Source organism: Eucyclogobius newberryi, unplaced genomic scaffold (genome assembly GCF_026437365.1).
Source record: "Eucyclogobius newberryi isolate DKJ021-1_F unplaced genomic scaffold, fEucNew1.0.hap1 SCAF_21, whole genome shotgun sequence".
Classification (NCBI taxonomy): domain Eukaryota; kingdom Metazoa; phylum Chordata; class Actinopteri; order Gobiiformes; family Gobiidae; genus Eucyclogobius; species Eucyclogobius newberryi.
The window spans coordinates 6,121,466-6,135,034 of NW_027315846.1; the positions used below are offsets into that span (position 1 = coordinate 6,121,466).

The 13,569-nt window shown below is 43.2% G+C and overlaps 1 protein-coding gene across 2 annotated transcripts in view; it reads left to right on the plus strand.

Annotated features, from left to right (window-relative positions):
• The window catches only part of setd3 (SET domain containing 3, actin histidine methyltransferase), a 32,698-nt gene extending 22,661 nt beyond the window's left edge, over nucleotides 1–10,037 (plus strand). For both annotated transcript variants that reach the window (XM_072458153.1, XM_072458154.1), the window contains exons 11-13: nucleotides 3,453–3,538; nucleotides 4,669–4,829; nucleotides 6,163–10,037. In XM_072458153.1, the coding sequence (XP_072314254.1) occupies nucleotides 3,453–3,538; nucleotides 4,669–4,829; nucleotides 6,163–6,660 (745 nt within the window). In that variant the 3' untranslated portion in view covers nucleotides 6,661–10,037. The remainder of the gene's footprint in view (nucleotides 1–3,452; nucleotides 3,539–4,668; nucleotides 4,830–6,162) is intronic.
• Nucleotides 10,038–13,569: the final 3,532 nt, after the last annotated feature.

Sequence of the window (13,569 nt, forward strand, 5' to 3'; positions counted from 1 at the left end):
CAAGGACAGCTTTCCCTAACTCCATAACCTTTTACATCGCCTCTCTTTAGTCGTCTTCTGTAGATGTTTCAGCCAATTAGTCGCCCCTTCGGCATAATTGAATCACATAATATAAATATTGCATTAGCTTTCTTTTTTTTCTTCCTCTTCTTTTTTCTTTTCGCCTCCCACAACAGCGAGTATCAATTTACCATCCGCCCCAACACTTTCATCACCAAGAAGCTTAATCATTTTATCATTAGCCTCTTAATTTTATGCAGCGTTCTGTGCTCGGCATTTTAAATCAGGCTTCTTTTAATCTCTTATTGATGACAGCCCGAGTCTCAACAGCGAAATTAAATGAAACAAACCCCATTGTTGCCGCGGAGATCTATTACGGTGACACGTCCGCTCGTCGATCACTTTCAAAGGGAAACAGCCACTGATCCTCTGCCGGGGCGCCGAGTGGAGATGCCAAGCGGCTGCTGTCGTCAAACCGTTTCCACGGCGCCCAAAATCACATCTGATGCCGGAGCAGAGAGCGCTGTGATCATGTTAGACTTTTGATTTACACATCTGCAAATGAATGGCTTTTGTGTGACCGAGTTTACGCAGAGAGAGGACGAGAGCCATGCTGCAACAAATGTATTCATATATAAATAGATTGCATTGATAAATCATTATCTTTGAACGTTAATGTATTTATTTTTAACTAATAAATATAGTTTTTAATCTTAAATTGATGAACATATTATTTCTTTTTTTTTTTTTTTTTGGTTAAGGAATTAAATAAAAAATATAAACATACCGTATTTTCCGGACTATAAGTTGCACCAGCCAAAAAATACACAATAGAGAAGAAAAAAACATAAGTTGCACTGGAGTGTGAAATGCAGTTGCAAGTGTGAAAATAACAAATAATATCACATAAGTTGCTCTGGAGTATAGGTATAAAAGTATAAGTATAAGTTGCACCCCAGCCAAAACTATGAAAAAAAAGGTGCAACTTATAGTCCGGAAAATACGGTATTCACAAATGAAGCCACTGTCAAACATGTTTTTTGGCAGAGGATTGGCTGTAGACTTTTAAATAAAATTGTATTTTTATTCCAGAGTCCAGGTTTTTTTGGGGGGTTTTTTCCCAACCCCAACTACCAAAAAAAAAAAATTATGTTTCTCAAAGGGACATTTCCATGACTAGTGTGACTGAACTCTGATTGTCCTGATATTTACTTCCTCATTGTTCTTTTGGGCTGTAGTCAACCAAAATGGTGCGTTTTACTGGAAAGAGCTCTAGAATCTATGAAGTATCTCTCTAAATTGACCACGTTTCTGTTCCTAATGTGCACCGACCTCGAAATAACAGGAGATCACACAATTCCAATCATATTTATACAGAAAACAAGTTTATTCATCTCCAAAAAGGCAGATTAAACTCTCAAATCTCAACATGACTAACCCCTTTTGCTTTCTGCTATTCTGTTGTGAAAATAAATCCTTTAAAAGCCGCCCAAAATAATAAGTCCGCTAATAAAGCTTTAGCTCCACCACGACGCCATCGATCGAATAACCAACAAACCGCCTCTCGAGCGCCTCTAAGCACCACGTCCCTGCGCAGAGGCCGAACCCGCGCATCAGCCCTGGTTTCCAAACGCTCCGCTCGTAAAGGGGTTAACGTCCCCGTCTGTCTGGTGGCTCCGCGGACCGAAGCCTAACGCAATAAGCGGCTGGGGAACGTGGGTAATGCGTTTGAACTGTAATAATGTCGACCCGGTGCTCCCGACGCCACATCGATCACTTTGCTGAAACGGGGGGAAAAATATTGTCCCCGTCCGCAATTACCCCCCTATGTAATATTACGTATTATGTGATGTGCGGCGGATTCTGCTGATTCCGCCGCCGCTCGGACAGTGTTCCCGCGCCGCCGCCGAGTTGTTCGGGAGCGAAAAAAGCGTCCCGGATTTAATCTGCGGGCGCTTCAGTGGCCGCAGCGCCGCGTAAACTCGTTAGTGGACGGTCTTTGATTTGGTTACTTGCCCTCGGGGACGCAATCTTTTCGATAAGACATATTGTAAGTATTACAGAAGTACAGTTTGTAAAGTACTGTGTGCTTTTTGAGTCCGTGATGGAGGTATCGGTGTCCTTTTGTGAGACTTCTTTAATTCAGTTATTATGCACAATGACCAGTTTAAACTTACTTACGTTCTTGCTTTCTAGTCTATTATTATATTTGTATTATACTTTTTTGTATCGATACTTACTTGAATTCGTATCTAGTTTTGATACTAGTTTTAGTACGGATTAGTCTGTTGTATTATATGATCAGGTCCGACTTTATCTTACAGCACTTCTTACCGCGCAGCAACGTGTAATAAAGATTTAATTATGCTGTAGTAAAAGTGGTGTTGTTGTACCTGAGATTACTTTGTGATTAAATTGTCTAAAAAGGTGTTTAATTTTTAATGTCTTTTAGAAAGTTATCCCTCACTTTCCAAACGCACTCCTAATTTTTTCACCACAACGAGCTAACAATACCTAGCATGCTAACGGCGCCCTTCCTGGTTCTCGGTACTATATTTGAAAAACACATTTTACTTTATTAAATGAAGGAAATTGGGTACTTTAGGACTTTCGAAAATCCAAAATGGATTCAAACAACACATTTTCAAGAGCCTGTGATCAGCACGAGCGTTCAAACAATCCAACATCTAAACGGGATCGTGAACAAAAAGGTGTGAGTTTGAAAACAGTCGGCTGATACTAGCTTGTGACTGAAATGTAGTTTGGAAGGGTTTGTGCGGCACGGATCAGCTCGCCTGCACTTTGGTCAGATTGTGTCAACAAAAATCTCAGATTCAAGCTTCAGACAGAGCAGTGCCTCCAGTTACCTTCACAACACCAGCTAATGTTGACGACATCATTTGAAAGGTATCGATTAAGACGACAAATCTCTTTATGTTCTAGCAATTACAATTTAGACTTATTTTATTTTCATGAAGCTTTGTTTAACCAGGTAAGAACCCATTGAGATTGAAACCTCTCTTTCCAGCTACTGTTTTGAGTACCATATTTTCCGGACTATAAGTTGCACCTTTTTTCATAGTTTTGGCCGCGGTGCGACTTATACTTATATTTATACTTATATACTTATACTCCGGAGCGACTTATATGTGATCTTATTTGTATTTTCACACTTGCAACCCCATTTCATACTCCAGTGCAACTTATATATGTTTTTTTCTTCTCTATCATGCATTTTTTGGCTGGTGCAACTCCGAAAAATACGGTATAATTTTACTACTAATATCTGTCACTTCTGGCTTTTTGACATGAATCCTTAACATCCCTGTCTGTGTACTAAAACATAATGAATTCACAGTTAAATAAACGTAATTATACAATGTCACAAATGAGACAGAGTGTTGTTTCTAATGCTTTCCTGTTGTCATAATGTATTGGTCGTTGTGTTGCAGGTCTTGTGTCTTTGCCCTTCATTGTAACGAGCCGCCGATCTCTGCTCAGCTTCTGGCCTTCCTGAGAGTTTTCTGCATGACCGAGGGTAAGACGCTCTTAAGTCTGTGTACTAAATGACAAAACCGGTCCTACCAAAGCCTTGAAGACTGGCGTTACATCTCAAGGGGTCCTTTTCCAGCTTTAAAGGCACAGCACTGATTGTTTACTGGTTTAAAACATGAAAAAACAAGAAAAAACGCTGAGAAAAAAACGCTCTGATTAAACAGCACATATTGGACTCATTTTGACTCGGCTAGAGTGTCTTTAACAATACATTTGACAAACTTCTCTCTAGAAAATAGAAGCTATAATCTGAACCGCAGTATAACACCGTTAATCGAGCAAACATGATAGAAGTTATAGACCGACGGGTATACTTGAAGTGCCGGCATCATTACAACAACGCGGCTAGCCACTGCTCTGCGTCCACGGCTGAAGGCGGCGTCGCGGGGAGCGGGGCCTGTCCGTTGCCGCGCTCCTTAATTGATCGAGGCAGGCCACCAGATGTGGAGAAGGAGCGATCCACCGTGGGGGTGGGTGTGTGTGTGTGTGTGGGGGGGTGATGATGCAAAATTCATCCGCGTGTATGCAGAACGGCGGCGGCGGCGCCATAAATCCCACGAGCGCGCAAGGCCACATCCTCCACTGTCACCGCACTCTTCTCCGGGACCCCGCACGTGATATATTATTCACCGTTTTCGCTGCATGTTAATTTTTAAAAAGGGGCCCGCGGATGTGTGCGCCGGGCTATCATGGCGGGGGCGGGGCGGGCGGGGCGGCGGCGGCGGCGATGGTGCGCGTTGACAGTTGGTAGCAGATGCAACATGATGGAATAGCGTGTGCACACAAGCGGGGCGCGGGGAGTCGGGGCTCTTTCATCTCCCGCCGTGTAACTAAGCCATGTTTAACTCGTCACATCAAAGCAGCCGGGAGAAAGGTTTTCGGGCGCGAGAGGAGCCGGGCGAAGACTTTCCGTACATCCGGGGCATTCGTTTGAAAGGTTGAGGGTTTCGTTATCGCTTCTCGGCAAAAAAGGTCCCCGGGTTTGGTGAGGTTAGCAACAAGTTCTGCGGCTACGCTTACTGAGCCATAAGGGAGATTGCTTAGTTACAGTATCACAACCGTATGTAAGTCCAGACTGTCGTATAAGTCTAGTGTTGCGATCTTTTCTCGCAGAGGAGCTGAACGACTACCTGCTCGGAGAAGGAGCCATCAATAAGATCTTCACCCTGGGGAACAGCGAGTTTCCTGTGAGCTGGGAGAACGAGATCAAGCTGTGGACGTTCCTCGAGACCAGAGCCGCGCTGCTGCTGAAGACCTACAAGACCACCACGGAGGTACGGCGGCCAGGTTTATGTTTTAGGATGGACGCGACGAAATGATGTGTTTTTTGGAAATATTTGATGGACACTGTAGGATGCTAGGGCTCCGCTGCATAAGATTATGTATTTAAAACCTTCTCACCGAACATCTAAAACTTGAGCTTCTTAATGAGTGGCGAAATGTATTCACTCTTAAAAACATGTGTCCATTTCACAGATTTGTATTATCTTTTGCTTTGGACCCTAACTGGACGACTGGGGGAGAGGTCTTTGGCACTTGATATTATTTATGTTTATTTCAGGCTCTCTTTCTTTTTCATACAACAAATTGAAATAACTGGGGTGGACCACCAAAGTACAATCAATCCTTGAGTTGTAAAGCGTGCTTAAGGGTTTACAATGGATGAAATACTTCTTATTAGATGCGGACAGCACACAGCGGTCTCGTGTTGTCACAAAGTGCTGCTTATATGTGATTTACAGTAATGTGCTGCTTCAACTGGGACTAATCTTAAAGCTACTCCTCGACTAGGCCATGACTAAACCAGTACTAGCTCGAGTCTACCGTATTTTCCGGACTATGAGTCGCAATAGTATAGTCGGAATATAAGTTTAAGGGGAAATTTATTTGTTAAAATTCAAAATAATAACAGATGAGAGAACATGGTGAATAGGTGTACGTATGCTAACGCCAACACCTTCAGCTACATGAGGCACAGACAGAACTGTGGTAAGTGTCTGGTATGTTAACGTAACATATGAACAGTTATTCAGATAACTATAGCATAAAGAACATGCTAACAAGTTTACCAAAGCATCAGTTTTACCCCAAATCACTAAATCCATTGAATTCTTCTTCCTCTGTGTCACTTCTAAACAACTCCACAAAATCCAGAGGTAGAGGAAGTGCAGATTCTTCTTCTGCGTCGCTTAGAGCCTAGAGCGCCCTCTTGTGGTTGCCAGTGTGAAAATAACAAATAAGATCACATAAGTCGCTCCGGAGTATAAGTCCGGGCAAAACTATGAAAAAAGTTGTGACTTATAGTCTTCTATAGAAAATACGGGTACATTGTTTGCGTGGTTGTTTCTATTGTCTTACTGAGCGCGCTGAGCTTTTTGCACTTGCTCTAATGTGGTTTTCAAAATGACAAACCGCAAATAAACAACTACATTAGGACTAAACCAGGATTAGTACTAAACCAGGCTTAGTGTGAACGCGGCCTTAGAACTACATTGTGCTTACTGTAGTTTACGCTTATTACAGGTCGTCACGTTCGACCTAACTCTGTACGAAGTGTTTCCCGACCGGCTCAATAACTCTTTTTTTTTTTTTTTTTTCCCCCGCCAGGAGGACCGATCCTTGCTGGAGAAACCCGACCTGAGCCTTCACTCGCGCGTGGCCATCCAGCTGCGCTCGGCCGAGAAGCAGATCCTGGAGAAGGTGTCGGCGAGCGGGCGGGACAAGCGCGTGCAGTTCGAGCAGAAGCTGGAGGAGGGCGCCCCGCTGCCCCGCTACGAGGAGAGCGACATCGCACTGCTCGAGAACTCCGACGCCGAGGGCAAGCTGCCAATCATCCTGCGCAAGCTCGAGGAGGCGGAGGAGGAGGAGGGCGCAGAGGAGGACGCCAAGGAGGACGCAGAGGACGCCAAGGAGGACGCAGAGGAGGACGCCAAGGAGGACAATCGCCTGGTGAACGGGGATAAAAGCGGAGAGGTCGCCGAGGAGGAGGAGGAAAAATTTAGTAAAGATGTGAATTCAAATTTGGACTCGGAGGAAAAGTCTGTCGAATCGTTGAAAGGCCAAAAAGAGGAGGCCAACCTAAGTGCCAGCCGGACTGAAGAATGAATAAATATCCTATCGTTTTTTGCCACCGACGATTTATTTATTTATTTTTGTGTCTACTAAAAAAAAAAAAAAAAATGAAAAAATGACTCAGAAATACTAAAGATTTTAATCGCGACTTCGCCGAGCATAGACTTCAGTTCGTTCAACGTGGCTTTACTTGGTTGCTTCTTTCGGCGCGTTCGCAGCCTTCGACGCGGGGCAGTTATTGGTTAGTAAGAATCGGAATAAAAATGCATTAAAAAAATCTTTCGAGGTGCAAAAGCGAACTGGCTAAAGTGAGATTTTTCTTTTTTTAGGTTGCGTTCGCTTGACGGCAAAAGCATTCTCCGAAGTTTAACATTTGAGGCGGCGGGTAGTGAAGAATTCTGAGGTAAAAAAAAAAGAAGAAATGTTACAGATTCCAGATGGTTTGACCTGATTTCTGGATGAAAATCTCTAATAATCCATCCACGTGAAAAAAAAGAATCGGCACTAAACTCAATATCTTCTAGGTCAGAAAAATACCAACTAATGCGGTATAAATATTGGATCATACTTGATGTTAAAGGTGCACTGTGTAACTGGAACGGCTGGCCATTTCGGACTTGATTTGTAGGTTTTAGAGTGCGAGGGGCCGAAGGGGTGGGGCGATGGTGACAAAAATGGCGGTCAGTATCTTTTTGAAGTATCCCAGTTATGATATTCAGACGATATTATGTGAATCCAACAGAAATGTGTTAAAACGTGACTTTAAAGTTGAGGTTTAATAATCAGGTAATTGTAAAATGTCCGTACAATTAATCACAAAAGTGCAGAAATGTTACCGTATGCCCTCGTTTGAAAGTTTACAACTTTTATTTTTAACCCTAACCCTCTTTGAGTAGTTTTTTTCCTACTCTACTCTACTTGGCTTATCTTTAAAACAACTTTCACAATATTATCCGCATACCAGTTGTGATAGGCCAGTTAATGCGCAGTAATAGTGTGTCCTAACGGCAGCATGTGACGAATAAATAGAAGGGGTCCCAGCACTGATCCTTGGGGAACCCCACGGTTTACATTGCACTTTGATGAAAATTGGATGACGCCTCAGAAGAAGAAAAAGAAGAATGCATTGTTTTAAGAAGTTGTATTTGAGCAATAAAACAACTGTAATGAAGTGGATGCAAGTTTGGAAAATGTAATGCCAGACAAAGCAATAACGCACCAATTGAGAAAAGCAGCTGAAAAGTTACACAATGCACCTTTTTTAAGCCACAATCATGATACAGTACAGTTCCTGACAAAAACATGATTAAACATTCGTGGATTTTCCGTTTTGATATTCGTTGTCGGACACTACCCTCCGTCTGAGAACGTAAACTCGACCTATTGGGGGAGAAAAAAAGCAAAAAGAAGACAAAATGGAATAAGTCAAGTATTTCTACGGAGCCGAAATTGCTCAGACGTCGTGATTGGTTCGTTTATCACAGCCGTTTGTCTCCGTCCCTGTTCAGCTGGTTGAGTTGACAATCGTATTCTCTCGCTGCTAAATGTAGACTTTCGCCAAAAGCCTGGGTTTTTGGTTTTTAAAAAATGATTTCAGGCAAGAATTTAAAACGAAAAGCCAAAATTTAAGATGGATTTTTTTTTTTAGTTTTTCCTTTTTTTTTCTTTTTTACATTTACCATTCGTCCTGAAATAATTTTGAATGTACAGTACCAGTCGCGTGGATTAAAGGGAGCGAGATGCCCAGTCTCGCTCTGTAAAAGCCATACGTCGTTTGAGTACCACAGAGGAGAAAGTTAACGACATTTATCCTTTTTTTATCGTAAATTGAGCCAGTTTGTTTGCGAAATGTGAAAGCGCCGTCCCGTTAATTTCGTTTGTGAAGGATTTAAGTCGCCTTGACCCCTCTGCACTGATAAAACACAAGTTAAAAGTGCGCCGTGTCCCGCAGAATGGCATTAAACGTGTCGATCGCCATGGAGACGGGCAGGAAACTCCACCGGGCCATGCTACAGGTTTTTCAAGGTGTGATATTAGTGTATTTGCAATAAAAAAAATGCCTGTAATGTTGAATATGTGCAAGATAAATAAGTTTAACGCCATACTGTGGTGCATTCATCTCCATGGATACGAGCGCCGCGGAGTTCCTTCTTGAAAAGTCACATAGTGCAACTTTAAAACGGAATGGTGCAAGTTTAGCAATGGACCATTCAACTATGAGACTGTAAAACAATGACGTAAATTATATTCTCTGTAATATACAATCTTTTTTTAGAGACTGAAAGTAAATCTGGTACATTATTTACTTTTCGGTCCGGCTCAATTGGGGAAAATACAGCAAATAATAATAATAATACATTGAGAAAGGAATAAATATACTGTAAAATCTCAGACCGGTTGCGTCAATTAGTAAATTTCCCAATCTGGATTTCGATGTAAAGAAAAAGGCCCCGCCCACGAGATTAATTTCAATACCACGACGACAAAACCAAAAATGGAATATAATTTTCAACACAAAAAAATACTTTATAATTGTCGTGTTTTTTTGTTTGATTATTCTCAAACTATTCAGGAAAGGTCTGGTTTTGGCGATTTTGGCTGGTTGTGATGGAAATACCGCAAAAAAAAACAAAACTTAAGGGTAGAAACGTTTTTGAAATTTAAATGTCTTAGATCGTTTCACCAAATCACTCTTGAAATTAGATCGACCTCGATAACAAATAATTGTCCAAACCACAATTGGATCTGTTGAATAGGTAAGTTTCGCCCTCTAAAGTCGATGGAAAGAGTTTGTCTTTTGTCAGCGGTTAAATAACATCACAAATGGTTTAAAGCGTTTGCAGATAATAAAAATAATGATTTATATTAAAAAAGCAAAAACTCGTGAATGGTCTAAGCTTATTTCAACTGATGTGCCATTTATTTTACTTTTTGTAGAGCACTTTTTTCATCGCGGGTCTGTACTTTTATGCAATAGGACTTCTACCACGCAACCTTCTGCTTTTCTCACTCTGTATTTAGTTCAAAGTGCATATGACAGGCAATTCTACGCATTTAATTTAGTCATTTACACAATGTTGACCGATAAATACCTGACCACACCTTTAATTTTCTTACCGTCAGAAAAATGTGTTCCTTACCCATGAATTGTCACTATATTTTGTAAAGAACTGTGTACATTTTTCACATTTTTAAACTTCCACTTGACCGACGTTGAACAAAAAGAAGATGAATACTCGCTTCTTGCACTATCCCGTCATTATTGGGGAAAAGAAACATGAAAACCTGTCAAATACACTTTGAATAACGCCACCAAGTGCAGTAGTCGTAGGAATTTAACTACCAAAACACACAGCGCAAAGTCAATAACCTGTTCTGACGCCAAGATTAAAAGTCCCTCTTCATTTCTACTCTTCTGTGTGCTGTTTTTTTTCCTCTCCATCTTCGCATCAAAACATCTTTACTTCGAGACAAGCGAGGGTCACCGAGCGTATTATTCTTCCCTTTTCCTCTCCTTTTGTTGAGCGAAAATGGCTTATTTAATGTATTTCCCCTCTTCCATGCCCCCTGGCCCTATTACGGATTTATAAAAGAAACATTATCTTGAATCATTTAATTCGGGGCAATTAAATTTTGAAGTATCCAGTGCATTATTCATGGTTGCCTGAGATAAAACGCCTTTAATCCGTGAATACATTATTGTAATGGGCATCGGGATGGGCAGCGGAGAGCGCGGCGTGTCCAGTGTTGTTAGTTCTTCCTGTGTCAGTGCTCGGAGCAGACCGGGGACCGTGTAAATCCTCGCGTATGAATTATGAACTGATTTCTATATTAGTGAGGAGCCCAGAAGTGGTCCAACTCACAGCGGGAGGGGGGCGATTGTCATGCCAGTGTTTGTACCGGTGTCATGCGACGGTAAAAGACACGGCTCGACAAACGTACTTTATGGGATCAAACGGTATTTTTCTTTATCGTATTATTTGGATTATAAGTCGCTTCGAAGTATAAGTCGCATTATTTGGGGAATGTATTTGATAAAATCCAAGAACAAGAACAGACATTTCATCTTGAAATGCAGTTTAAATAATAACAGATGAGAGAACATGGTGAATAGGTGTACGTATGCTAACGCTAACACCTTCAGCTACATGAGGCACAGACAGAACTGTGGTAAGTGTCTGGTATGTTAACGTAACATATTAACAGTTATTCAGATAACTATAGCATAAAGAACATGCTAACAAGTTTACCAAAGCATCAGTTTTACCCCAAATCACTAAATCCATTGAATTCTTCTTCCTCTGTGTCACTTCTAAACAACTCCACAAACTCCAGAGGAAGAGGAAGTGCAGATTCTTCTTCTGCGTCGCTTAGAGCCTAGAGCGCCCTCTTGTGGTTGTCGATGTGAAAATAACGAATATTATCACATTTAAGTCGCTCTGGAGTATAAGTCGCACCCCGGCCAAAACTATGAAATGCGACTTATAGTCCAGAGAATGTGGTAATTAGATTTTTTTCTATTTTTTCCAAGATTAAACATAACACAAACACAACAGAACCAGACCAGAGGAAATAAAATGCAAATACAAGGTCACTAAACGGGAAAGACACATCACGACATGTTTAAATTAGAATAACCGTCCCAATTGGTTCAAATTTGTCCATTTCTTAAAGTTAAGCCGGAAAGACAAAGTATCTTTAAGGATGTGCAGTACAACATTATGGCAAACCATCAAAAATGCGATTTAAAAACGTCTCTTTAATTGTTTTGATCACGGTTGAGTTTTCGCACACAATGTGAATAAACATAACATTTATCACAAAGAGATTTCACTTTATCCATAGCAATCAACGAATCAAAACAAACAAGAAAGTGAAGCCCATGTATTGCCTTGTTTTTAGTATTATTATATATAGACAATATACTATATGGATTTGGCCCATTTCCAAAACAATTGCGACATTATCAATATTTCAGCACACCTCCCACCTCGGGGTGTTTGATTGACAGACGGGAGTATCACTGTTACGCCTCCTGCCACATGCTGTTCATGCTAACACAATGTGACCTGTCAGAGCAGGTGTGGAGCGAAGAAGAAGCAGCAGAAGAAGAAGAAGAAGACGTCACTTAAAGAGCGCGGTGAGAAGAGGTTCTGATGGTGCTCTAGGTCGTCTGTGCGGTCCAAGTTTAATATAATCAGATAAAACACACGTATGGCGCCTGTAGAGAAGTTGGGATGTTCTCAGATTTTGTGTATCATCAACTGTAATGTTGTTCTAGGCTTGATCGTGGATTTAGAACATCTAGAACCCAGATCGATTCAAGCTCGAGCCAGGGTTAGTCTTGGGCCAGGATTCGTTCAGATGTAGTTTTTACCTTAAATGCTACTTTTGTAAATGGTGACGCTGTTTCCCGCGACTCCCCTTGCGACTCCCTTAGCGACTCCCTTTGCGACTCCCCTTGCGACTCCCTTTGCGACTCCCTTAGCGACCCCCTTTGCGACTCCCTTTGCGACTCCCTTAGCGACTCCTTGCGACCCCCTTTGCGACTCCCTTTGCGACTCCCCTTGCGACTCCCTTTGCGACTCCCTTAGCGACCCCCTTTGCGACTCCCTTTGCGACTCCCTTAGCGACTCCTTGCGACTCCCTTTGCGACTCCCCTTGCGACTCCCTTTGCGCCTCCCTTAGCGACTCCTTTTGCGACTCCCTTTGCGCCTCCCTTAGCGACTCCTTTTGCGACTCCCTTTGCGACTCCCTTAGCGACTCTCCTTGCGACTCCCTTTGCGACTCCCCTTGCGACTCCCTTTGCGACTCCCCTTGCGACTCCCTTTGCGACTCCCCTTGCGACACCCTTTGCGACTCCCCATGCGACTCCCCTTGCGACTCCCTTTGCGACTCCTTTTGCGACTCCCCTTGCGACTCCCTTAGCGACTCCCCTTGCGACTCCCCTTGCGATTCCCTTTTTCGACTCCCTTAGCGACTCCCCTTGCGACTCCCTTTGCGACTCCTCTTGCGACTCCCTTTGCGACTCCCCTTGCGACCCCCTTTGCGACCCCCTTTGCGACTCCATTTGCGACTCCCCATGCGACTCCCCTTGCAACTCCCTTTGCGACTCCTTTTGCGACTCCCCTTGCGACTCCCTTAGCGACTCCCCTTGCGACTCCCCTTGCGATTCCCTTTTTCGACTCCCTTAGCGACTCCCCTTGCGACTCCCTTTGCGACTCCTCTTGCGACTCCCTTTGCGACAACTCCCCTTGCGACTCCCTTTGCGACAACTCCCCTTGTGACTCCCTTTGCAACTACTCCCTTTGCGACTCCCTTTGCGACTCCCCTTGCGACTCCCTCTGCGACTCCCCTTGCGACTCCCTTTGCTACTCCCCTTGCGACTCCCCACGCGACTCCCCTTGCGACTCCCTTTGCGACAACTCCCCTTGCGACTCCCTTTGCAACTACTCCCCTTGCGACTCCCCTTGCGACTCCCTTTGCGACTCCCTTAGCGACTCCCCTTGCGACTCCCCTTGCGACTCCCCTTGCGACTCACCTTGCGACTCCCCTTGCGACTCCCCTTGCGACTACTCCCTTTGCCACTCCCTTTGCGACTTCTCCCTTTGCGACTTCTCCCTTTGCGACCTTAAGCGTGTCGGGAGCATCTCGTAAGCGCATCATCTTAGTTTGCGAACGACCCGCGGCGCCGTCAGGTTCAATTCCTGTACTTTTGTTTGCCTTTTGACAGTTTGCCGCGATGTCCTTTCCGCTCTCGTCCCTTTGGAACACCTTTGAAGTAAAGCGTCCTCTGCTAAAGGGTCGGCCTCCGCTCAGGTCGGTGGAACACATTGTCACACACGGACATCATTAGCGACAAGAACGTATTGATCACATTTTCTGCTTTGATTTATTGTATTATTTCTAGCCCAAACGCTTTATTTAAATGCACTTTCTTCC